This window comes from Notechis scutatus, chromosome 2 (genome assembly GCF_049901735.1).
Source record: "Notechis scutatus isolate UNSWTSFEM ecotype Mainland chromosome 2, rNotScu1.2, whole genome shotgun sequence".
Lineage (NCBI taxonomy): Eukaryota > Metazoa > Chordata > Lepidosauria > Squamata > Elapidae > Notechis > Notechis scutatus.
In genome coordinates, this window is record NC_142010.1 from 89,890,604 (window position 1) to 89,918,000 (window position 27,397).

General features: G+C 38.7%; 1 protein-coding gene across 2 annotated transcripts in view; it reads right to left on the reverse strand.

Annotated features, from left to right (window-relative positions):
- Positions 1–27,397, reverse strand: part of ERGIC1 (endoplasmic reticulum-golgi intermediate compartment 1) — a 92,345-nt gene that overhangs the window by 16,632 nt on the left and 48,316 nt on the right. For both annotated transcript variants that reach the window (XM_026688201.2, XM_026688184.2), the window contains exons 4-5: positions 9,280–9,374; positions 3,944–4,068 (exon numbers count right to left, since the gene is read on the reverse strand). In XM_026688201.2, coding sequence (XP_026543986.1) covers positions 3,944–4,068; positions 9,280–9,374 — 220 coding nt within the window. The remainder of the gene's footprint in view (positions 1–3,943; positions 4,069–9,279; positions 9,375–27,397) is intronic.

The following is a 27,397-nucleotide window of genomic DNA, read 5'->3' on the forward strand; positions in this document are numbered from 1 at the left end:
TGGATTATCTAATGCCACTCCACCCATCCCATGAAACAGGTCTGGTTTTTCATAGCTGCTAGTAAATGAAACTGGGGCTCTTCTACTCCCGTCCCGAGAGCTGAAGATCCTTGCTCTTTAACATCAGGATGTTTCTTCCCATCAGGGTGCCATTCTTTATTAGCTAATAGGTCCTTGGAATAGAAAGCAGCATTGTACTACTTTAGGTTACAGTTCTTTGCCCTGTGGTGACTCATAAACCAGAAGATACAATGTTTTGATGAGAAAAGAGAAAAAGCAACAGGCAGACTTGTTATGCTCTACAGAAAGTCAGAATCAACTCTAAAGCACTTTAAAATTCTACAATAACATTATGAACTGATGAACCAAAAAGTGAATCTATCAATATAGCATTATTTCCTCTTTCTGTCATACTCTTTGCCTCAGTAAATACTACTGTGTTGCCCCGAAATAAGACCCTGTTTTATTTTCTTTTGGGCCCCAAAATAAGCACCAGGTCTTATTTTCAGGGGATGTCTTACTTGCTTACCTTAGGACCACTGCAGTCAGGCCTCCCATGCCCTGACACCTGTCATGCCACTGCCTGACTTCTTTTGCGGCCACTTGCAGCCGCTTGCAGACAGATGCCACATGGCTCAGCACACCGGAGCTACTCCTCGCAGCAGGAGGCTGCATGGTGTGTTTGCTATTGCATGCGTAAGTGACAGCACTGGCACAGTGAGCCCTGCGGCCTCCTGCTGCAAGTGGTGACACTGGCACAACACGCCTTTCAGCATTTTGCCACAAGTAGCGGCACCAGTGTGACAAGTCATGCAGCTTCCTGCCGTGAGTGGCAGCATCGGCATGATGTGCCACATGGCATCTGGCCACAAGCAGCCGCAGAAGAAGTCAGGCAGCAGCAATCCTCAGGTAAGTGAGTGTGGCTTGCATGGGGCAGCTCTACTCCCGTTCTAGCTTGTTTTTTATTCATGTGCCTCACCCCACCTCGTACAACCAGATGGCGGGCAGGGCTTAACTAGAGCTTATTTTTGGGGTAGGGCTTCTATTAGACACAGGCGTGAAAATCAGGCTAGGGCTTCTTTTCGGGGTAGGTCGCATTTTGGGGGAAACATGGTATATGCAATTTTCTTTCCTAAATTCCTTTAGAATTTGGGCTGCTGCATTTAGCCAAAATAAATTTCTAGTTTAATTGATTAAAGATGTGTCCTGCAATTAATTATACATTACATTTTCTAAAGTATTTGTTTTAATGCAAGCAATTATAAAACTTCAGGTAGTATCAAAATTCTTAGAAAAACATTTTCTCTTTTCGGAAGGAACAAAGAATGTTTCGCCAATGATGTCTGGTTGCATACATACTTTTGACAACAAAAAATTGCAAGCTTTTTTCATCTAAATTGTTGATTTATATGCACATATAAATGGGTAACAATTCTAATTGTGACAGTGTATTGGTAACAGTTTGTTGTTGCTGCTATTTAAAGTAGTCTTAAAGCTAATCATTTAATTATGAAATCATTATTATTATTGGCATATGGGATTGTTACAGTAGTCAGGAGACTACAATGCTACTGAAGATTTGTAGTTTGTCTGCCTGCTTACCAGTTCTGTTAGGTACACACTTGTGTGTTTCCTACAGTGTGCCATAGGAAAGCAAACTAGCTTTGCGCTAGAAAGATAAGTGGCTCTTCCTGTAGCAGCATCCAAGCCCCTGTCTTCCCTGAAGCCACTTTGCAAACAGGTGCCATAGTCCGGGAGGTTCAGAACTGGCAGGAATTTGACTGCCTGCATGAAGCACCAACTCATCACCCCACTGGAGTAGTACCTATTTATCTACTCGCATAGAACATGCTTTTGAACTACAAGGTGGGCAAAATCTAAGATAAGTGATAGCAGTTCACCCTATCATGCAGAGCTAGGGATCAAACCGCTGGAGCAGAGACCATCTCCAGTTTCATTAAACCACTCAGCCAGCACACCTCTCATTATGAAATCATGTGAATGTATTAAAAGAACCAAAAGTTGGAAGGAGCCATTTAGAACATCAGATTTAACCCTTCTTAATCCAGGAATTCAAATTACAGCAGGGGCCGCCATCCTTTTGAACCTCAGGGACCACCAAACTCATAATTTTAAATCCCACGGACCATTAATATGAATTTTGACTGACAGTGACTTGCTAACGTTGGTAGGAAAGTCAGCCCCACATTCCAGAGCCGCAGTAGTCACAGGACTGACCCTTTGGTCGTCCCAGAGCAGCTGCTCCTCCACCCAGGTGCACCGGCCTGCCATGGACTAGAGGAGCTGCTCCGGGATGACCAAAGGGCCAGTCTTGTGACTATTGCAGCTCTGGAATATGGAACCGACTTTCCCATCAACATCAGCAAGCCACCCCGGGGCGGATTTCCTGCCCCCGCCATTGGTCTTACTTTGCTCTACTCAAGGTAAGATTTGCACTCGTCTGAAGGATGTGGGGCAGTGGATGGGCAGGCCATGTGGGCGGCTCAGCCTTGTGTTCCTGCGCAGCCTGGATTAATTGCTTTGGGGAAGTGTTTTTGGGGTCATTTCTCTGCAGACCATCAACATTTTCTCGCAGACCACCAGTGGTCCCCAGCCCACTAGTTGGCGACCACTTAATTAAAGCATTCCAGTCTAACTCTTGCTTGAACACACCCAGTAAAAGTAATCCCATCTTATCTACAAACTGGTTCTTCCATCAAATTTTGTGGAAATTTATTATAACATAAAATAAAAATAGAGACAAATATAAAAAGGACATAGGGGAAGGAAAAGAAGTGGGAACGATAAGAGGTAAAGAAAAAAAGAAAGCAGTGACTTCCAACTTTTTTCAGTGCGGTAGAGTACAAAATACAATTACAACCTCAACTTTTTGCTTTATTTATTTAGCCAGTACAAAGTAATGTAATCATCAAGACCTAAATCATAGTTTCATTTTTTTTTCTTTTTACACCATGAAGTCCAGAAGCAGTTTCAAAGATAGGTACCTCCCCTTAAAATTCATTTGAAGTGTGCTTTCCTGTAATTGACATTCATGATTAACAGATCATGCCTTTTTTCTTGTAATTTTTTCAGATGTTTGAACAGTGTTACTTTATTTTTCCTCAGTCTTCTTGTTTCATTTTAAACATTCATAATTCCTCCCATTACTCTTCACCGAAGCTTATTTTTAGTTCCCCAATGAACTATATCACCTTCTTCTGACTTTGTTCAGTTTGTCTGAATCTTGCAATGCCTAGACTTTAGATTGGATGGGTACCTAAAATGGGATCTGACTAATGCCCAATAAACTGGAATTACTACTGTCAGTGATTTTGGAAAGTATATTTAAAAATGAAAAGTGATTGTTCAAGACCAGCATGGAAATGAATGATGTTTATTAACAAGTTACTTCAAAATAGTAAGGATGGGATATTTTCTTGCTAAACACCCCAATTGTTGCTTCAAACAGCAGAATGGGAAATCTACTTAACTGTAGATTGCTTCATCTTGTGGCAAAGTTCCATGGAATAGAGACACAAAATCAATTTTCTTAACAAGATTCTGATTTCCAGGATCCAAAGCTATATGAAAACTGTCAACCAGGATACTTATTCAGGAAGAAGTTCTGATTTCATCAGTTACTTCTGTATTATTATGAATAAGAAAAGTTGCAGGTACCTATGCCATTAAGGGGAAAACTTGACACCAAACCTGTTTTTTCTTCATAGATGACAAATTTTATACCACATTCCTTTACAATTTGAGGGCCACTTTTAAATAGCAGTGTTTACAATTTGAGGGCCACTTTAAACAGCAGTATTTTTTCCGCAGTGGTATATGACCTAAATCACAGTTCTTGCAGCACATTTAACTCTCTAGACATACAAGAGTTTCTTTGCAAAAGTTTTCAACATTTCCCCTGAATACTTTCAGTTTTACTTGCCTTGTTGATGCTGAAATGACCCTCAAATCTGCATCCATCGCCATTATTCAGAGGAACTTTCATTGAGTTATCAATATGGCCAACTTCATGTCTTCCCATTTCATCTTGAATATCTAATCCAATCACTACAGGTTGAAGACCAGAGTTAAAAAGAGAGAATTTATTATAAATAACTTAACATAAAGACATAACTGTATTTCCCATTTTTATATGAAAGCAAAACTAGATTGAAAAATTATCATCATGAAATATTGAATGTTCCCCTAGTCTATGAACTCATAGAATTTAGTATTGTGTTAAATACTACCAGATGTACTGTATTTTTCAGACTATAAGACGCTCCGGACTATAAGACGCACCTAGCTTTTGGGGAGGAAAACAAGAAAAAAAATCTGCCTCTGCCTCTGCCTCCCAGCAATTTGCCTCTTTGCAGCAAACAGCAAACAGCCTGGTCAGCTTCAGCACAGCCTGATTTAGGACAAGCAGCTGATTGGTGGTTGGATCTGCCTCCTGGAATACCGATGACCAGCTGTTCCAGGCTGCGGGGATTGCCACCACCCATCACCACTGCCACCTATTGCCATCTCCACATGTCCCATTTTTGCCCTCCACGCATCCCATTTTTAGCTTCCACATGACCCATTTTTGGCCTCCGTGTGTCCTGTTTTCAGCCTGTATTAAAATAATTTAGGGCCGGTTTTGGGGGCCCCTTCGCCATCCAGGTGGTGCTGGAATCCCTGTTGCTGCTGCCTCTCCCGCCGCCTGGGAGGGTGCAGGCCAAAAGCGAGATGGAGTTGAGGGCCAAATAAGCCTTGTGTGGGATATGCTGGATCTTGTGCTGTCAACAAGCCTGGGCGTGGGTATGGGTGTGTGGTGATGGGCTTGTGAGTTCTTTTGTTGTGGTATCCTGGGTCTTGCGTTGTAATCTCCTGGAGTCGTTTGTGTTTTGATCTCTTTTCCATTAGCCTCCTGTGTAGTAACAGCTTGGGTAATGGGTTGTGTGATGACCTTGTGAGATTTATTGCTGTGGTATCCTTGGTCTTGTGCTGTGATATCCTGGGTCATTTGCTGTGTTGTGACTTCTTGAGTTCTTGAGGTGTAATTTCTTGAGTTTTCTGATGTGATGCCCTGAGCGGGTGGCTGTGATGTAGCATTTTGGGTTTTTAATATGGCTTTGAGTTTGGGGTCTGGGTCTGTGTTCGTTTGGCTTGAGTTCGTGGTCGTGCCACATCTTCATGGTGGGGGTCAGTTTAAGCCATGTATGGTTCAGAGGAGTTTGAAGTGGGTAGTGATGCAGCTGCAGTGCGGCTTCTGGTCTGTGGTGTGTCTCATCTTCTGTGTGGGTGTGAGTCTGATTTTACGTGGAAGTGTGGTGGTGGCATCTTGTGTGTGGCCCTCATGGGTGTGGGTCTGGTGTCATTTATCATGTTGGGTACTCGTCTGTTCATGAGGCGGGTTTCCAAATGGCTGGTAGCGGGAGGTGTCATCTCTTTCATGCTGTGTAAGCTATCAACAAGTTTCTAGTATTTGATATGGCTCAATAGTGCTCCCCAAAACATCTGGTCAGTTAACTCGTACATAGAGGTGTGAATAAATGGAATATAGCTTTTGTTTTCCTCAAAGCCTTTCTAATATATATATATATATATATATATATATATATGTTTTCTTAAGTTTTGGTACTTACATGTATGGTATTCAGCTTTGTTCGGGTATTTTCCCACGTCATTATGGTTGTGCTTTTAAAGTTGTGTAGCGTTGTCGAGCCATTGCAGACATCTCTAGGAAGGGAAGTTGATTGTTAGCTTCTGTTTCCATGGTGAATTGTATTTTGGGGTGTAGGCTGTTGAGGTGTGTGAGAAGTTGTTCAGTTTTTCTTTCCCGTGTGGCCAGATTATGAAGGTGTCATCTATGTATCTGAGCCAGAGTTTGGGTTTGTGATCATATTTTCTAGAGCTTGTGTTTCAAAGTGTTCCATGTAGAGGTTTGCGATGACAGGTGAGAGGGTGATCCCATGGGTGCTCCTTCTATTTGTTTGTATTTTTGTCCATTGTAGGTGAAGTATGTATTGGATAGACAGTGGTTGGTCAGATCTAGGATGTGCTTGGGGGTTGTATTTGTTTTGGATGGCTGTCAAGGCTTCTTTTATTAGCACTTGGGTGAAGAGGATATGACATCATATCATAACCAAAGATCCCTATATATATATATATATATATATATATATATATATATATATATATATATATATATATATATATATATATATATATATATTGTTTGTAACCTTTTTTAAAATTATTTTTGTTGTGTTTTGGGTTTCTCATTGTATTCCTTTTTAGATTTTAACTTTGCCACTGGAAAATAATTTATTTTCAAGCTTAAGGACACCTATGTTATCCACCTGGCTAACTTGACTGAATCTTCTTTTGTTGCTTGTCATATTTCAATAGCTATTCCATCAGTTCCTGTAGCCTTCTAATTTGGTAATGGCCAGAGTGCTGAACTATATTAGAGGTTCTTGAAAGTAATTATCTTCTAAGGAATCTTGGATGTTGACATCTCTACTGTATAGTGTTTTCGTATATCCCTTCCATCTTCCTTTTATCTCCTCTGAATTAGTTACATCTATTAGCACTCTTTACCATACCAATTTGAGATTGGAATCTTCTTACAGAGATTTTTTTTTAAAAAAAAAAACTTTCCTTGTTTTTTCATTTCAGCTTCTACCTTCAATGTCTTTAGATGTTGTTGTTAATACTGCTTCTTGTCTCGTCTAACAGCTCTCTAGTTAAGTTCCATTCTGAGGTTTTTATCTTTCTTGACTTTGGCTTCTCTTCTCTTCTTGGCAATTCCCACGGTTTCTTTTGACATCCGGATTGTTTTCTTTATTTTTGGCAGTCTCCTTTCACATTCATCTTTAACAACTTCTTTTAAGTTCATTCCATAATTCCTGCAGTTCTCTATCAATGAAGTTCAGGACTTCAACATAATTTTTAATGTTCTCCTTGAAAAATACTTGATATATGTTCAAGAACATATCATGGAAACTTTCTTCTTTAGCTTAAGTTGGAGCTTTTACATGAGCATTTTATGATCTGTTCCATATTCAGCACCTGGCTATATCTTTGATACTATAACTGAGCTCCTCCATCCTCTTTTAATAGTAATATAGTCAGCTTGAGTTCTAAATGCTCCATTTGGTGATGTCCATACAGTATACAGAGGCATTGGCTATTTGAAGACAGTGTTAGGTATCAAGGAATCACTGGAGTGGCAGAAATTGGTAAGTTGGTCTCCGGCTTCATTTTGGTTTCCTAAGCCATACCATTCAACTACATTGTCCTCTTTCCTGTTTCCAATTTTGGCAATCACAAGCAGCACATCTTATTTGCATCTTCTGTCAATTTCAAATAGAACCTGATCACAGAAGTCATCAACTTTCTCTTCTTCTGACTCACTGATTGGAGCATAAACTTGAATAAAAGGATTGTCCATGAAATCTAATTAATATTATTCATGTCATTGATTGCATTGTAGTCATGTTCTGTTCATGCTATACTCATTCTAACTGTAAAAGCAAGACTTTGTTCTTTGTTTTTCATGGCCAGGGTAATAAACAGTGTGAACCAATCCCAGTCCCTCTCAATTTATTCATGTCTACGTCAATTTGTAGTTGCTTTAGTTCATATTTCACTGTGTTGAGCTTTCCTGTGTTCATGTTTCTTATGTTCCATGATCCTACTATAATTCTAACTTTTCAGCTTGGGAGGTTTTTTTCCCCTGAATGGCAACATCAGCAGCTAGTTGCAAATGCTTTACTCTAGCCATGTCATGGATGCATTTATAACATGGCCAGGGTACTCAACTCTTCCTCGGTAGCATATTCAGTGCCACCATCCAGCACTAAATGGTAAATTATTCTACCCACATAGTTCTCTTAAGGAAGTGACTACTGCCTTCTCCTGGGTAGTATAAATTGATTCTTTTGCCACTGTCACCAAAATAATCATCTGCTGTGAAAGATGGTGTTCACAGAAGGGGAGCTGGTATGAGGGATTACACTGAAGCAGCAATTTCCCAGGAAGGAAGAAGCACATTCCAGAAAGGAGGAGAAGGCAGCACTGCCAGAAACTGGATAGGAGACAGAGGAAGAGAGTAAGGATAGCCATTCCTTAAAATCTCCCAGAGTATATCCGTGAGGATGAGAGCAATAAGGGTTTAGTCTGGGAAGATTCTGTTTGTTGTGTGTAAGCAAATAAAGAACTCCGGCTGAATTGCTCTACGTCGTTCTTGGGCTTATCTTCCTCTGGCAATTTCCTATATAGTTGTTGCCCAACACTGTATGGGTACCTGCTTCCTTTACTGGATACCTACATGCCTCTCTCCCATTACACTATTGATAGTAAAGCTAAAAATATGTTGTGATTCTGCTGGGATGCTCTCTGTCAGAGGAAGCAACAAATGAACCGGTGCGTTGGATTCAAAATAAAGCAATTTTTTTAAAAAAACACATCTAAGAACATACATCACAGTATAGCTTGTTCCTCCTATAATTTAAAACCCATTAACATCTGAAAATGCTTACTGTGTCCTACTCAGTCACTTCAGGAAAAGTTGAAATAAAAAAGGAACTTATCCCCAAGAGATTTATGCGAGCAATGTGTATTAATTGCCAAGGTTCCCAAAAGCTGTGATACTTTAATACCTGCTATAAATGATGCTTGTTTTCTCTTTCTCTTTCCCTAAGATCCATAGTAACTAATTGCCTTCCAAAAATTTAAGATGGTGGGGGGGGGGGGTTGTTGTGGCAGTCAACAAGCACAGGAGTTGCTATCAGATCAATTCACTTTAGTGGACTTTGTGTGCTTTTCTCACAATAGAAGAGAGAAATCCAGTGATGTGTAAGCTGGTGGTAGAAATTCTAGGTAGAAAATCCATACCCTCCCATTGCTTGTAAAAATAGTTACAACAGCCTTACAGCCGTTTCAAAACCATTGTTTTTTCATAAAAACTCTTTGCCTAGTACTGAAAGCATGACATTATATGCCAAATGAGCTCTTCATGTCCTTTTTAAGAAAAGAGTGTTCAGTAAATATTTCTCTTTTTTGTTAAGTACCCTGTCATTTGTTACCGTGATAAGTACACTATTATCTAAATAAATATTGAGTAACACCAGAAAAGTCATTCATGAAAGCAAGAATGCAATTCTACATAAAGAAGTATTTTTTCCAAGAAAAGAACAGGTATTACTCATAGGAATCTGAATGTGAAATATGAAACTAACATAGTTCTACAATCAGAATTGTAATCTTAGCTGAATAAGGAAAACTCACATTCACAGTGCAGGCTTGGCAAGCTGAGGTTCAAATTTACTTCTATTTTACCCCCACTGTCTTTGTCTGGATCATCTACATAGAGTTCATTCACACTGCAGGGGAGAAGAAAATAGGTGGTGTCATTTTTAGAAGATATTAAAACAAAACTTTATTTGAATGAAATGTGCCAAGGACATTTGTACTGAAAGAGAAATAAACTTTGCTGTAGGACTGAGCTATGCAGGTTGAAAAATATAATTACACCACTCTTCAAAACACTCATTTTGTTTGTCTCTCTAGAACACATGCAGAATGCAGAACAACTGACCTAACAATCGTTTCAAAGGAAATGTATTTAAGTAATGAGAAAAGATGTACTTTTTATGTGATTGCGCTGTTAAATAACATGAAAGTTCCTAATGGCACAAATAAAAGTAGTTTCTAATCAGTTAAATAATTAGAGTGCGTATCTTCTCAATAAAAAAAAAAAACAGAATATAGTCACAATGAATAGAAATCAGATTCAAGCTTAGACATGTTAGTAATTAGACAAGTTGATACTCTTTCTTGGCTTCCAATTAACAAAATTATGTTCAAAATAACAGTTTTTACATTACATGACCAAATATGAACAATTTCTTTCCAGGTCGGTTTCAGTTTCATTCATTTAGGCTAAATAAGTCCATTTTAAACAGATATCCATTATTCAATTTTACAAATAGAAGGGCATTATTTAAAAGTTTAGATGTGGCACAATTTTTTTTTCCAAATAAGCTTCATTCCAGTGTTTCTCAAGGTCAGAAACTTTAAGATGTGTGGACTTCAACTCCGAGAATTTCTCAGCCAACAAACTGCCTAAAATTCTTTTTAAATTCCTGAAGTTGAGAAAGACTGTTCTATACATGATGTATGTGAATGGAATGGAGTAAATAGACAACTTGTCCCTGCCTTCCTCAAAGTTATTATGATTTCCAGTTATGTTCAGGCAGCATGGCTATGAACCTTACTATCTGGAAACTGTGGAACAGGAAGTGGGAACAGTGGACTCAACAATTCCCTTATGTTCCTGTTCTCATATGTGTTACATCATTAATGTCTGTTCTCATCATTCCAAAGATTAAATAATATGCAGATGTTTCTAAGAAAAAAAAATAGGCCAAGATATGCAAGTGGTTCTAGGATTAAGTAATAATAAGATTTCCTTAGTAAAAAGTAAGCGACAGATATGCAAAGTTTCTTATTAATGAACTATATTGCTTAATTTTTATTTTAAAATACAATTTTACTTTAACAATTGCACAAATGGCTTAATCTGATATGCTTCTCACATAATCCTATAAATGACTAATAATGTACCTAATCATCACATAAAAGAGAACACTGAAGATTAACCAAAGTCTGTATTAGCATATTTTCACCAATTACGCCCTTTCCTGGATCAGCGGTCCCTACTCACAGTAACTCATGCCCTGGTCACTTCCCATCTTGATTATTGCACTGCGCTCTACATGGGGCTGCCCTTGAAGAGCATCCGGAAGCTCCAGTTGGTGCAAAATGCAGCGGCCCGCATGGTTTTATGTAAACCCTGGTGTGCACATGTATCATCTTTCCTGCAGGAGCTGCATTGGCTGCCAATTTGCTTCTGGGTGCAGTTCAAGGTGCTGGTTGTCACCTTTAAAGCCCTTCATGGCTGGGTCCGGGTTAGCTGAGGAAACATCTCTTGTCAGTGACATCTACTCGCCCCATTAGAGCAAGGAGGCAGGGAATGCTGCGGGTCCCACCCCTGAGGGAGATACACCTGTGAAGGGCCTTCTCTGTGGTGGCTCCATCTCTCTGGAACATCATTCCCCCAGAGATTAGAATGGCCCCCTCATTAATACTGTTCCGAAAGGCACTAAAGACCTGGTTTTGCTAGTGGGCCTGGGGAATCCAGAGAGGGGTGGAACCCATCAAATGACTAGTGTGATCCGCTGTCATCGGGGAGTGGAGTGGGAGTTGGTTTTTGTTTTTGGTTTTTTTTTTGTTTTCCCAAATTTTGCTCTATTGTACTTTACTAATTTATTTGATTCTTTTTGTGAGTTCTTATTGTTTTTATTTTTATTTTTTGTTTTAAATATGATTTTACATTGCGTAAGCCGCCTTGAGTCGCCATGGGTGAATAAGCGGCAATATAAATCAAATAAATAAATAAATATTAAATTGAAACAGATTGGCTGCACTCTTCTTATTAATAGAATAACTGAGTTGGAAAGAACCTTAGAAATTTTCTACTCTAACACCTTGCTCAAGCAGGAGACCCAATACCATTTTAGATACATGGTTGTCCAATCGCTTCTTAAAACCTCCAGTAATGGAACATCCTCAATTTTTGAAGCCAAGCCATTCAACTGATTAATTGTTCTGTCAGGAAATTTCTCCTTATTTCTAGGCCAGTTTTCTCCTTTATTAGTTTCCATCCATATAATTTATATACAGATACAGTATGGTTTGCCCTGCATAAGTAAAACAATGATTGTGATTTGTTCCAAAGAAAACAAGTTAGAAAATGAAAGCAACTTTTTTTCTCTAGGTTTCGTTTTTCTGATATCTCTGGTTCACACAGCACATTAAACCAATTCACAGGTGGAGTTTTCTGTAAGTATAGTTGTTTACACCCAATAAAAGGAGGAATCTGTAGATATTGTTTGACTTGATACAATAGATGTTTTGTTTAAAAAGAATAAAAGGACATGCTCATGACATATAAAGCAGAGTCGCAAATGGTTGCTTAGCATAAAGGATAACTAATCAACTAATCATGAAGTTCAGTTCTCATCCAATTCATCCTAGTCACTCCTCTTTCCCAGCAATTAATTCCTGAGCTCATTCTGCAATTGCTTGCTTTCCCTACATTCCCCCCACCCCACTTCTAACTGCTTTGCATTTTTCTTTCTTTTCACATTCTTATTTATTTTTATTTATTTATTTGGTTTGTCAATTGCTTACAAGATAATAGGTATAAGTAAAAACATAGTTATGAATACATGGTATTCTTGGTAGAAAGATATATAACATGGTTTTTCAAGATTAGCAGGAAAATATTTTACTGGAGCAAGTGGGCTAAAGATGGATGACATGAAAGCAAGTATACAATGGAACAGAACACGGGTTCTGTGTTCAGAAAAACATGTATTGTTCAGATGCTAAGATTATATTATTATTTAGCTTTTGGATGGTACATTCCAAGTGGAGCAACACGTTTTAAGCTATTCCTGAAAGGTAGTGAAGTGTCAGGTCATCAAGTTCAGAATAGCTACATTTCAAGACAATGTGCTACACTCAATCTATTGCTTGGCGACCCTTCCTTAAAATTGATCCATAAGGCAGATGGTAAGCATTAATCAACCCTTTGTTGAGATGATTCATAAATATGATGCAGAAGGGAGGAACATGTCTACTCATGGATGATCTGGTTTCATGTTCCTTCGTTGCAGCTGCCAACAGGCAGAACTAAGCTTTCCATAGAGTTTACCACTGGCTGATTACGTAGTTACTTAGGATTAAGTAATAAAGTTCTTCAAGTTCCCAGGAATGACTTCAGTCAAGAGAAGCATAAATCCTCATAAGCAGTGCACCTATCCTTATTAGTACCGTAGTGCCTCCTGAGGTATGCCAGCTTATGAGACTGCCTGTTTCACAAGAAGGACTCACTACCCTTCTCCCCATCTCCTCCTGGATCTATGAGGCACGCCTATCCTGTCAGTTATAATCTGTGAAACAAACAAAGCTGTCAAAGGCAGTCAAGCTTTGCAGGTTTTATACTAACACCACCTTGAAGTAAATTTTTGTATTAAAACATCCTTGCTGTCCTCTTTAGGGAAAAAAAACAACCCTTGGCTTTTGTAGAAGATACTCTAAAAAATATGCATGATGGGCTAATAATACAGGTTTGATTTGTGGTTCTTTACTACACAGTACAGTTAGTCCTTAATTTACAACCACAATTGAGCTCAAAATTTATATTAGTGAGTTAAGTCAGGGCTGTCAAACTCGTAGCCTGCCGGGGGGGATGCTGCAACAGTCATAAGTGTGAAAAATGATCATGTCACTTTTTTCAGTGCCATTATAACTTTGAAGAGTCACTAAGTGGTCTGTTGTTAAGTAAAGGACTACCTATATATACCTTTTATTCCTTTACTATTATTTTTTTTAGAAGAGGTAATACTATGCTTGAGTGGGATCTTGAGTTTCTTCCACAGAGTTTCTAAACTTGCTACTCCAACATCTTAGCTTTCTATCGCCATCTCATCTGTTGCTGTAAGTATACCATTTGCCCCCACCCAAAAGAAGTAATTGGCAGCCCTGGGAAACAATTGTTCTTCTTCATGATACGTTCTTCAAAGTCTTCACCACTTTTAAGAAGAGGAGAAAAAACTTCCTTCCAATTTTACCTAATTATATTATAATTTGTCACCCTTCCTCTTTCTCAAACGGCATTGAGAAAGTGTCACAATAGATGGATTAGATTTCCATGGCTGGTGTCTATCAGGCAGTGCTAAGGCTTCAGAATTTAGTTTTTTGATGTTTTGGCAGAAATCGTCAGAAGGAATGGTTCGCAGAATTGAGTAAGGACAGTCTGCGCTTCTGTCTTCTCAAATTTTTATGCTCTTTTTATATGAAGATAGGTGTAAATTACCCTTGAAGTAATTTGAAGCTCTAGTAGACGGGTAATATGTACCGGGGTGGGATTCTACCAGTTTGCACCAATTCGCTAGAACCGGTTGTTACCATTCTAAGCAGTTCGGAGAACCGGTTGTTAGAAGAAATTATTGGCCTAATCCTGTAAGGAAGGCAGGAAGGAAACATTCTGGTGCTGCTTACAGAAACTGCCTTTCTGTTAACCCTTATTACATTCTTGGCAGGACTAGACTTCCTGTCTCACGAACTTCTCTGGAGTTTTTTTTTCCTCCTTTGCTGGTACTTTGCTTGTGTGGAGTGACCATTCAATGTTACAATGGCACTGAAAAAAGTGACTTATGACCCTTTTTCAAATTTATGACTGTTGCAGCATCCCCACAGTCATGAGAGGCCAGGCGAGGAGATGGTGCCTCGATGTGAGTGATATTGAGTTGGCCATGCCCAGCTAATATCATGACCACCAAGCCACGCCTACCCAATCACATGACCACCAAGCCACACCCACCAACTAAGCCATGCCCATAGAACTGGTTGTTAAAAAAATTGAATCCCACCCCTGATATGTACTATGAGATAATACAAGCTTTCCAGTTCACCAATGCAGAAGTCCTCAGCTGGAGAAGGTGGCCTGTCTGCTGATGCCTCATCATAATAAGAAGCTTTATTGCCACTGCTCCTCTACCAATAATGGCAGAAAAGTGGAGTTTGAAGTAGGTTAGGGAATGCTTTAAGGAATGTTATAATCAATCTGATCTTTCTTCCAACAAAGGAGAACCTTCTCGTCACATATTTAAGAAGAAAATATAGTTAAAAATAACCCCTTTAATGAAATATAATTAAAAATAATTATTTCAACTAAAGATAAAAAAGGGGGCAGAGATAAAAATTAGATCAAACTTCCTACATAGAATAAACCAGACTCTTCCTACTGATTCCCTCTATTCGTGTGTGTGTGTGTGTGTGTGTAAAAGAGAGGGATGGTGGGATGGAGGGGAAGAGAGAGAGAGAAACAGAGAGAGAGAAACATGCATGACATCATTGCAGAAATGCAATTTATATCTGGTACCAGACATTAACAAACAACTACTGTAAATAACATCTTTTTGTTGTCATTGTGATTAAGCACTGCTGCTGCCTCCAACATGTTTGTTAGTATCTCAACTTCTTAATACTCGCTCTTGTGATTCTCTGCTCACTCAGAGTTTAGCATAAGGAATTAGCTTCTGAAGTAATCAAAATGTAGGTTAAAAAAAGGATACAGCATTGCTTAGTTATTTTAAGATTTAAGATGCACTCAAGATCTTTGTCACTTCCTCTTTGACCAGTCCCAAGAATGTTCAAAGCATACTGGCCTACTATGGAAGGAACTGCAGTTCTCAAATCAATATAAAATAAAATGGAGGATAGAGACGTCAACATTCATTTGAGTCAGCCACTGTAATTGGCACTATGGCACTCAGTCTTCTGTTTCCTGTTAACCCACACACATACATGACGAGGATGAACAGTCTAACCTTACCACTTCAACAATTTTGCAACACCTTTCATTAAAGTATCTCAAAAGTGTTGAGCAAGCATTAATTACGCTGAGGAAGTAGACAGTCAAATATGATTCTCAACTTAAAGCATAGCATAATGAGGAATACAAACAAGATTATTTGTCAAATGTTTCCCAGTCATAGTACTGAAAAAACAAACCAGAGACAAATGAACTAGTTAGTCAAACAATTAAATCATACTCCCCTTATTAGAACAGTTAATACTTGCTCTAAGCCAATGCTTTTCAAATCATTTTCTAGACTCCTGAGATTCTTCAAAATCTTTTCAGAGATTTTTCAACTTTGAATATTAGAGCTGGGGAAAAGCTCTCTACAAGAAAATTTGGCCACCAGTACTTATCTTTTTCTACAATATGTACAGGGGAAAAAGAGACCTTCTCAAGCTAGCCATGGTCCAGACATGAGGAAAAATTATTAGTTATTGTAGAGAAGAACTGAAGAGCTGAAATCCACATGTCTGAAGGCTCCCAGGTTGGAATAACCCAATGTATGACATATCCCAGATATACGGTACGTTTCATTTATACAGCAACAGAAAGCATATGCTCATTCTATACTTACCAAAATAAAGTGTGGCTTCCAAAATTACACCTCCAAATGCCTTGTGTCATACAAAAGTGAATGGCAGGCATACACATATTCTCAGTCACCAAAAAGGAAACTAGTGGGAAAGAGTTACAACAAGTTCACCTAGGTAAGAGGAAGAGGCAGATACACTATGCTAGCCATGATGGCAATTCTAGTAATTATATGTACTGTAATTGACATGTGTCAGAGGGGCTACAGCCCAACAGCCATATTGCACCTAAAGATTGGAGCTCAGGAATACCAAGTCAAAAAACTTGCCAGTTCTCATGGATCAGTCCACTCCAGGAATCAGAAAAACACCCAGAGACAGCAAAAGAGCAAGTAGCATAAGCACCAAACATTTCTGCAATGTGGTTGAACCTCCAAACAGATCAGACAGCAGGCTACTTCAACATTAGCAATCTTTTGATGACCAGAGCAGCTCTACGTGATGTCATCAGCATCAATTTAAAATCTAAATTCCGGTATTATCACAGAGATCAAGAAGAGATTAGCTGCCCTCCATAGTAAGGACACACAAGTCTGATCTCCCTTCTCTCCATTGCTAGAATCACAGTGAGAGAACTAAGGTGCATCAGATTTGTTGATATTTTGAAGATGAGCCCCAAAGGAGACAAGAAATGGTCTATTGTGTCAAGCATAGCAGCTCAGGGCCCTAAAAGTGAAAGATTTTTGTTGGGTCTGATCTATTCACCTGGAACATGGAAGCTTCATCCTATTCCCATTCCCCTAGTTGAATAAGGCAGCGTCCAAAGCTAATTATTGATATCCCTCACCTACCAACCTCGAAACAGACCAGCAACTCTATCATGATCATAAAGTGGAACACATGACTGCACTTGACTTATGTTGCTAATTCTGGCTATGATCATGAAGCAAATCATTAGCGGCCATTAAGCATGACCATGACCTGTGACTTCCTGCTGGCTTCCCCATCAACAATGCTTGTTGGAAGTCAACTGTGAAGGTCGCAGTTGTCAATCATGTGACCAGGGGGTGTTGCAGCCATTATAGATGCATGCCAATTGCCAAGGACCTAAATTGTGATCACGTGACTGCAAGGATGCTGTAATGCCTGTACGTTCAACGACCAGTCGTAAATCTTCTTTTTCAGCACCATCCTAATTTCAAACTTTGGCTAAACAAGCAGTCATAAAAGGAAGCAAGTAAATCAGTAAACCAGCTCATTCCAGAATAAATGGAATGTGAGGAGAACAATTGACCCTTATTTCCAGAAACTCATTAAGTGAATTCTATTCTTTTCCATTGTCTAACTATTCTTGACACTCTTCACATTCTTGAGAAAAAGGAAAGCAGAGAAGAAGAACTGAAAATTGAGACAATCAAACATCATGAAGAAACATGTCAATAGGAAGAGAAAAAACAGTTCCACAGCATCAGAGATGTGTTAAAATAGTATATGCTCAGATCTTCAGCTTTCTATGTGCAACCCAAAGCAGCAGAATCCTTGTATCCTACAAAGAAGCAAAGACAAGAGGGGCCTGATACATTCCTCCTAGAGTTCAGGTCTTTTTCATATTATGATTTTGCACAAACCAGCTCCACTGTTCACATCAAAGGTGGTTTAACACTCACTTATGAGTAGTTACATTCAATAAATCACCAAGAATACTTACTAGTTTGCACTAAGTACATACCAGCTTGCAGTGTTCTTGGCAAGGTTTTTCAAAAGCGGCTTTCACTGTCTCCTTCCTAGGGTTGAAAAAGAGTGACTGGCCTAAGGTCACCCACCTGGCTTTGTGCTTAAGACATGAATAGAACTCGTGGTCTCCTGGTTTCAGCTTGACGCCTTAACCACTATGCCAAATTGGCTCAATATTTATTGTGTTAAGAGATTAAAACTGAGAATATTTATTATATTTGTTTGAATTCATGCACCTCCTGAAGGGATCTCAGGGATCCTCAAAACACACTTTAACAACTGCTGCTATAAAAAATGCTCCTAAGGAATCACAAGGTACTCTTCACTTGCCAAGACAAACCTTAGAATGTCATTCCAGATTTCTCCCTGAGATAATAACAAATGTGTGGATCAAAATAGTCTATCCAGGAAATCCTCTTTACTGATGAACAACCTGTATTCCATCCAAGGATGTCATAGAATAAGGCATCATCAGGCCTGATTTGTATATCAATTGTCCCAGAGGACTGAAGGGAGGAGTTTACACATCAAATGGAATCCAGAAGAGACAGAATGCTGAACAAGCCCAGGAAACAGCACCACTCAGAGTAAGTAGTTGCATCTGTCTTTTCTCTATTGGACCAAACCTGGTGGTACAGACACCATGACCCTCCTCCCTCAACTTCAGCAGAAGTCAAGCAGTATTAACTGAAAACAAGGATATACAGGTAGTCCTCAACTTACGACCACAATTGAGCCCAAAATTCCTCCCCCACTGCTTCTGTTACTGCTGTTGAAGTTCTATATACAGACAGTCACAATCACAAGTGAGCCCCAAGTTTATATGGCTAAGTGAGACATTTGTTAAGCGAGTTTTGCCTCGTTTTACAATTTTTCTTGTCACAGTTATTAAGTGAATCTGGCTTCCCCTTTGACTTTGCTTATCAGAAGGTTGCAAAAGGTGACCACATGACCCTGGAACATTGCAACCGTCATAAATGTGAAACAGCTATCAAGCATCCAAATGTAAATCACGTGACCCTGGGGATGCTAACCATGGGGTCACAAGTGTGAAAAATGGTCATAAGTTACTTTTTACACTGCTGTCGTAACTTCGATTAGTGACCAAGCCAACGGTTGTAAGTCGAGGATTACCTGTAAAGAAATCCTTGCCCTCAACTCTGAAAGAAAAGATTGACTCACTGCAGAGATTTCAGTCTGACCTTTGTGGAAGCAGGACACATACAAGAAAATAACCACTGGAATTCCCAATACAGAAGCCTGAAATAGGAGAATGTCTCTCAAACTGACATCACTATCTCCTAAGTGAGTATGTGACTACAAACATTTTGGTGCATCTAGAACAGGGGTGTCAAACTGGATTTCTTCGAGGGCTGGATCAGCATTGTAATTCTTCTCCGTGAGCTGGCCGGGGGTGGGGTGGGGAGAGACTGGATGGATGGCCTCCTGCTGGCCTAAACAGGGTGTGGGGGGGCGTGCATGGTCTCCCCACGCCTCGTTTTCAGCTGGACAGCCTCCTGCAGTACTTTGCTGGCCAAAACGGGGCACGAGGGGGCCACCCACCCTGTTTTGGCCAGCAGGGTGCTGCAGGAGGCTGTCCAGACCAAAATTGGGACGTAGGGAGGCCACTAGCAGAGGCACCGTGGGCCGGTCCTTTTCTATTTCTAGGCCGGCCCCGTGGGCCAGATTTAAGCGCCTTGAGATTGACACTCCTGCTCTAGGAGCGTGCAAATAATATGAGATGAGTAGGAATTTGCTGGGTAAATGTTCTGGAATTCAAAAGAAGATAGGTTCCCACCATCCTCATATTCAGAAACAAAAGAAATGACATCTATTAGATATTGATATAACAGAGCACTATTCTCTATAAGACACTTTATCCAACATGTTATCCATTCTATTTATGATTTCAAAGGAAAATGGGACAAAAACCCATTTTGAATCTTAGACCAGTAAAAAAGTACATGGTACACCTTTTTTACACATTAGCTTTCTTTTGTGCACAGCAAAATTGTTATCCATCCAGATTCACACCAATATTTATTACGATAAAAAGCAAGAAAATCCCACATTCTATAAACTGGTATATACATGTAGAAGGTGCAAAGGGAAGTTATGAATGTAGCAAAGAACAAAGTTCAAATGAAATATAATGTGAACTGTTCTGAACAAACAAAATTCTAGCTGAACAAAGTAGGAGAATTTGCCCCAAAATGAATTGTTCTTCCAGGTGTTTTCTTCTTGTGCTTTGTTTTCTACAATTCTGACAGTTACATAATTTTTAACAATATATATTCACCAAATACTACTTTTTGAAACCATATGTATCTTAACTCTTCAATCTTCATTGAACTGAATTTTAATCAACTTTATTGATCTGAGCTCTTTAAGCATTATTGTACCAAATGATTTGCTTAAAATACTTAAATACATTCTGCCATCATTCATCTCAACTTCTTCAAGTTTTAAAATCAATAGAGCAAACACAGTATAACTTGCTATTATGTAACTTGCAGAGCTGTAAGATTTTTCTTGATAATAAAAAAATGCACTATTTTGGCAATATGTCGCAACTCTGTAAATGTATCCACATCCTGGCTATATTATTTGTGGCATCAATTGGACTGATCACTTCATTCCTCCTCAATTGGAGAATATATGGAAAAGTTCAACATCATTTCTACAGAGTATTATTAATTAGGTCAAAAGGTGGATGATGATTACATCACCAGCTAGATCATTAAAATAATACTAGCCACCAGTTACAAATCTGGGTTACCTATAAAAGAAATTATTTGATTTATGATGTATCAGCAAGATGAGGTAGAGAAGGCCGTTAAAAATTACAATGAATGTTGTCTGAGGTACATCAACCTACCACTAATCCTACCCAGGAAATACCAAAGGCATTTAACTTGTGGCTTAATTTTCCAACCACTTGAGTCATTCACTTAGTGGAATAGGGTACCTGTTTGTGACTGTCAACCTTAAAGAAATCCAAATATGGAACACTGACCTCATTTCCTTTATTTGTTCTTGGAGTCAGATCTCTCTTGCTTGCCTTAATGCGCCCTTTTTATACATAAATAAAAAACCAGAGCTCTGAAGGATAATGATGTGAGCTTTTTGAAATTTTAATCAGATTACATTTTCTTATTTCTCCAGCAAAAGGAGAAGCAGAGTTGTGACATTTCATCTCAAGGAGAAGGGATAAAAAAGAGGGGAGGGGGGAATTGAAAGGATGTCGTTATTTCATTTTATCCCAAAAGTACCCCCAAGAAAGAAATTATAGAAATTTGAATACATTACACTTAAGATTTCATTTAATCTCTCAGTCTGAATATCAATAAAATAATGTGGTTTCCTGAAGGAATATGCAATAAGCTAATCCAGTAACACCTTAACTGTCCAAGAATAGATTTCAAATGCTCTACATTCATTCCAGCCTTAAAAGATATGCTGGACAATGATAAAGGAGGAAGCTTCAAGGATTGAGCAGACTTCTTCGGCACCACATGTCAGGGAATTTTTGCGCCTGTCATTTGGAGATGGTTGCATAGTTGTTCCCTTTATATTTCTGCAAATGTTAACATTCTGGCTAGGGGGCACTCAAACATGAAAAACACAGTAGAGGAAGTTAGATCAACCAATCAGCATTCAGGGCACGCACCTCCCCACAATGCACAGTTGGTATTCAGGAGGTATGTGTATCGGCCCGTCCACAACCACCTGCAACTTACACTTATCAACCCCTTCACGTGTAGGTATGCAGCAACGCATAAGTGCAGTGGTGGGCAAGTCCAGCCCCAGGTCATTTATTGGCTGCTTCCTCCAACATCCAAGATTGCATTCCTGGACACTGACCGAATACATTTTCCCTTTTAAAAAGAAAATAACCTTACAAATGACATGTTAAGTGTCTAAGTCGGGGATCTCTAACCCCTGATCCGGGGACTGGCAAGCCAGAAACCGGATCGTGCAAACAAGCAAACCCCATCGACAGGATGCAGGCAGCACACGAACCCATGCCCCCTATGGGCCGGCAAAAAATCTCTCTCCATGGAACCGGTACCTGGTGCCCAAAAGGTCTGGTGCCACTGATCTAAGTGATACATTTAATATCACTACCATTCTTCTTTTAGCTTTCAGAGGCCATTAGAAAAATAATAATAGCAATAAAGTACAACTCCCGGCTAAAGTGTCTTCCTGCGTCAGAGAGAGAATCTGAGACATTGTCAGACTGGACACACAGCGCCCTTGAGCAACTGCCATGAACAGGGGTGACTTGTTATGCTCCCCAGCCATCAACTTATTGGTTCATCATCAGAATACCCCAAAGCACTACATACCAGGGATGAGCAAATTACTGTACCCAAAAGTACGTTCACCAATCAGCGGATTGATTCAACCAGACAGAAAATGTAAGGAAAAAACACATTCGTTTTGGAAAAAATACTTGTCCCAAATTCCTGACACCAACATTTCAGACAGATGCAAAGTTAACCAAACAGGAATCTGCTGATAATTTAATGGCTTATAAAGTGTCTATTTATGCTGCCATTTACTTAGGGAAACCTGCACCAGAAATGTGATGCTTCCTCAGGTGTTATTGTTAAGGAAGAAATTACTGATTAAGAGATAAAGAACTGCTGTGTTTTCATCAGGCCTCGGACAATACATTTACAGGAAGTTTTACATCAGGAAATGCTTCCTCTATCCTTACCAAACTTAGAGGCAGACTACGTATGATAATAATTACATAGCTCCACCCTTAACTACAAAGCAGTGTTATTTTATATTTCATTTGGGGGAAAAAGATTGTGGAATAGCTAGTCAACTAAGATCATTGTTTAGAGATAGGGAGGCTTGTTTCCCCTCCTCTGTATGAAGTATGAAGCAAGATATATTTTTCCTATCAATGCAAATAGCCAGCATCAGGGATCCAGCAGGATTCACATTGAGAGCAGGATTAAAATATTATCTTTTTGAAATGCCACATGATGTAGTACATTGTACTAAATATATTTTAGAATATCAAAATATATATTCCTCGCCCAGAGGAATACTACAGTTCTCTGGAAAGAGGAGCACTGAAAAGTCTGAAGATAAGGTCAGTCAAGACACAAATATAAGAATTATTTAAGAAAAATCTTTAAAAAATCTTGTAAGAACTGTAATTCCCAAAATATCAAAACAAATGCAAATAAATCTGAAAGAAGAAGATGTCTTTGAAAATCAGAAAACACAGGCAAAGTTGCCTCTATTTATTTCAGCCATAATCAAATCCCAACAGAAGCAGGATCCTCTCAGTGACAAATCCCAACAGAAGCAGGATCCTCTCACAATCTATTCATTCAAATGCTCTTTTCAAGGGAAAGTCACCCATGCTTAATACCCAAAGAATTATGTGTCATGATTAACACCATGAGTTAATCATGATCTAGGCCGGATGCCAGTGAGTAATTCATAACCCAGGCTTGATTTGTTCATCTTAAGTGTCACTAATTAAAGCTGATTTTTGCTTTGTGGAAAGAGAACTTGAAGGAGGAAGTTCATTTGCTACTGACTGGAGAAATTACCTCAATGATTTTATTTTATCAGTTTCAAATACTTTATTTCAATAGGAACATCCTGAGAAACAGCCTTTATTTTATTTATTTATTTTATTCATTTAAGGTGTGCAGCTGAATTCAAAGCTTAAGAGGAACATAAAGTGACAAGCCAATTCAAAATTTTGCCATATATCCAAAGCAATTTAGTTTATAGCAACAATTTGGAGAGCAATTCTAAAACCACAGTGTGATCAACACAGTGAAGTAAGAAAAACAAAATTAAAACTTCTAAAAGGTGGAAGTTTTAAACCTTACTGCATCGTACCAGATTGGTGAAAATTGTCTGTCTTACTATAATGTAAATATGTCAGTGATTTACTATTATCTTCTGTAAACAACAATATAGCACACCCCTTATTGGGTAATCAGGAAATGTGCTTACAACTATTAGGGCTTTACACATAAAGTAGGGAGGGAAATCTGAATATGAACACTATTTTTTCCACAAGATCACTGCAAGTAGTTGGAATGAAAAAATGTACATTTTTTATACTTTGCTAACTGGAAAATTCATTTTTGTCATAAACTATGCATATCCTATGCCAATTTTTCTTGATCTAGCAATATTTTTGTCTGATCCTTATTTTTCCAAAATCAAATAGTTCCAAGCTGTAGCTTGACATTTTGCCATCACAGGCTTTCTTAATTATCCAAATTTAGCAATACCAAATTAATAATACAGCAAAATAGTTGTCTTTGCCAACAAGACTATTTATACCTTTGAAATACTGAAATACAACATCCTCTTCTTTTATTTTCTCTCAAGGGAAAAACAAATGCTATTTTATATTTAACCTTATCACTTGAATCCAGAAGGGGTCATTTTATTCCCTGAATGTCTCACTCAGTCTTAAAAATAACGGAGCTAATTTCCCTATGTTGCTATATTTGTTCGTCTATAGTGACAAAAAAAAATCTGGAGCCTGATAGCACTTTTTCCAATTGCAGAGACTGGCTAGATGGATGGATATTTATACTAAGATGAAGTATCGAGAGAAAGTGGGGAAGTAGAAATCTAAGATAACATGCCAATAAGGAAGTTTGAATCCTCTGATTAGTGAATCCACTACTTCAAGAATTCTGAACTTGATCAAACAGGTGACATACTATACTCATTATAGTCAAAATCAAGTAACTGAGAAAGCTGTTTCAACATAGTCTTACTTTCTAAGGGTAGGAACAAGTCATATCTTATTGCTGAATGATTGCTTATTACCCAATAATGGCTATTTTATACAGGTAGCCCTCAATTTGTTCAACATACAATGATTGTTTAAGACAGCACTGAATGGTTCCAAGTTAAAACAGCACTGAAAAAGGTGATTTATGACCCTCTTCAAAGTTACGATTGTCACATCAACCGTACTGTCACATGATCATAATTGGTGAGCCTGGCAACTGCTGTGATGTAAGTTGAGGACTACCTGTATCTTATAAAAATTGTTTCTAAAATTCCACCGATAGAAAAAAATTGAGAGATTGTGGTATGCACTTCTTCACTTTTGCATTCGAACTATTTTTATACTTGTATGTGGCCTTTTTCAAGGAATTTATACCAATAATTACCAGTACATAAAAACATGCATATGTGTTGCAATATACAACTGTTACAATAAATGGACGCTAAATGTTGCAATGGTCAACCTTGTAGAAATGCTGGATGGACAGTTGGTGTTGCTATGTGGTAAAGTGCTGACTGTGTGGAAAAATACTGGCTGGAGAAAGCGAAAGTTATGTGGGAAAAGAAAGTAACTGGGCAGGGCTAAGAGCGGAGGTGATAAGACCCCAGCAATGGTATAGTTTGTAATGGAAGAACCAAGGGTTGGAGGTAGGCATAGTGATATTCATGGAATGTGAAAGGTAGCTCCAAGCTGTTCTAAAAGATCCCTACCCCACAGATTGAGAGCAAGGGAAGGATAAAAGGTTTGATGAGAGCAGAAGCAGAAGCATCAGGGGTAATGGCCGTGAGCCAATTAGAGCTGACCTGAGCGCTTTGAGCGATAGCAATTCCCACACATATGTACAGTGGAAATGGATAATCCTTCTCTCCCTCTTGTTGATAAATTCCACGTTGTACTCTCATATGCTCTTCACTTTGTCAAAACTGGTGCAGCCATTGGTAGTGAAGCTACAATATCTGTCTGTCTGTCTCTTTCTCTCTCTCTTCCTTCTCTCTGTGTATGTGTAAAATAGGAATTGTTTTAAGTATAAAATGTACCTTGTACGAAAATTATATGTTAAGCTTTGGAACATTACAAATTAAAATATATACTATCATTAAATAAAATATACTTTTTCCAATTATATAACATAATGCTCAAATTATCAGTTAAGCATGTGAGGAATTCACATATGTTTCGGTTACTTTCATTACCGTCAATTAAAAGAGGTCCTTTCTTTTCTTATGCATAACTCAGAGCTGGGCACTGTCATTAATTACCTTGTAGCTTTAACTCTTTATAGGTGGTTTGAATCATTTAGTAGAGATCTCATTTTGCTTTGTGGAACCTCCAAAGAGGCTGATTTGACTCCTCATTTTCAAACTCCAACATACACCCAAATTTATCACTGATCATCAATGCAGAAAGAAAAAGGCTGTCACTGGGTTATTGAAGCATTTGGAATAAAACCCTATCATTACATTTCATGTAAAGTAAACCTCAAGTTTTATGTCAACATATCCACATTGCTTTATGGCAACAATACGGAAGTGATTTCCCATTGCCTTCTTCTGAAATATTTTTTAACTTTCTATTCAAGTCTATAGCCTAAATGTTTCTTGGTGATCTTAATTCAAGTGCAACACAAGTTAGCCAGTGGTGGGATTCAATTTTTTTTACTACCGGTTCTATGGGCGTGGCTTGGTGGATGTGGCAGGGGAAGGATACTGTAAAATCTCCAGTCAGAGGTGGTATCTGCCGGTTCTCCAAACTACTCAAAATTTCCGCTACCGGTTGTCCAGAACTGGTCAGAACCTGCTGAATACCACCTTTGACACCAACCAGACACAGGAAAAATACTTGTGGATTTGCAATATGTCACTATAAAAAGTACAGTGTAGTTCTGCTTGTTCCCAGATTCTGCCAGACTCCACCAGCACAATTTAACTACTATCTCTAGAAATTAGCTAACAACAGAATCCTCAAGTCCTGAACATAGTTACATCAAAGCTGTATTTGTAAATATTGTAAAGATCAATTACTATAGAATATGGGAATCTGTGTGCGTGTATATGTGCACACACACATGCAAATGTGCATATGTAAAAGAGAATACGAACCATGCCTCCAGGATTTAAAATATATTTATCAAACTTATATAATCATATGAGGAAAAGTCACATGGGCACGACTGAATCAAAGCATTAGCCACCCTCTCAAGGTGGGCTTTATCTGGCCAGTCACAATAATATTTTTTTCTCTGATTTTTCCCCAAACAGGAATCTGGGGAACAGCTGCACTATGTCAAGTATATGAACTTGTCCACTTTGAGACTCTTTGATTCCCACTTTGTCATTCTAAGTTCTTCCACTCCCTACGAAACTGATTAAACTCTGGGATGTTGTTTAGCTTGTTCAGGCCAATGTCTGCAAAGCAGCTGTTATCTTGTTCTGCTGTACCTCAAGAACAGCAAGAGAAGCTCCAGTGCATCAAGCTTTCTGCACTGTGGTGAGAGTGCCTTTCGGAGGAATTCTGGTTTGCCCTTATAGTTAATTGGGTTAATCCAAAACCGCAAGGCTAAAATGGGAATTATCTGTTTGTTGATTGAAAGAAGGTAGTCAGGAAAGCTGATCAGGAGGCTGGAAAGGGAGTAAGTGGAGAGGGGGAAATGTTTTGGTATCAGGATAAAGGCAGATAAGACTCAGTATTTAGATGCAGGCTTTCAGAAACACACATATACAGGTAGTCCTCAACTTACGACCACAATAAAGCCCAAAATTTATGTTGCTAAATGAGAAATTTGTTAAGTGAGGTTTACAATCTTTCTCGCCACATTTGTTAAGTGAATCCCACCAGTTGTTAAATTAGTAAATTAGT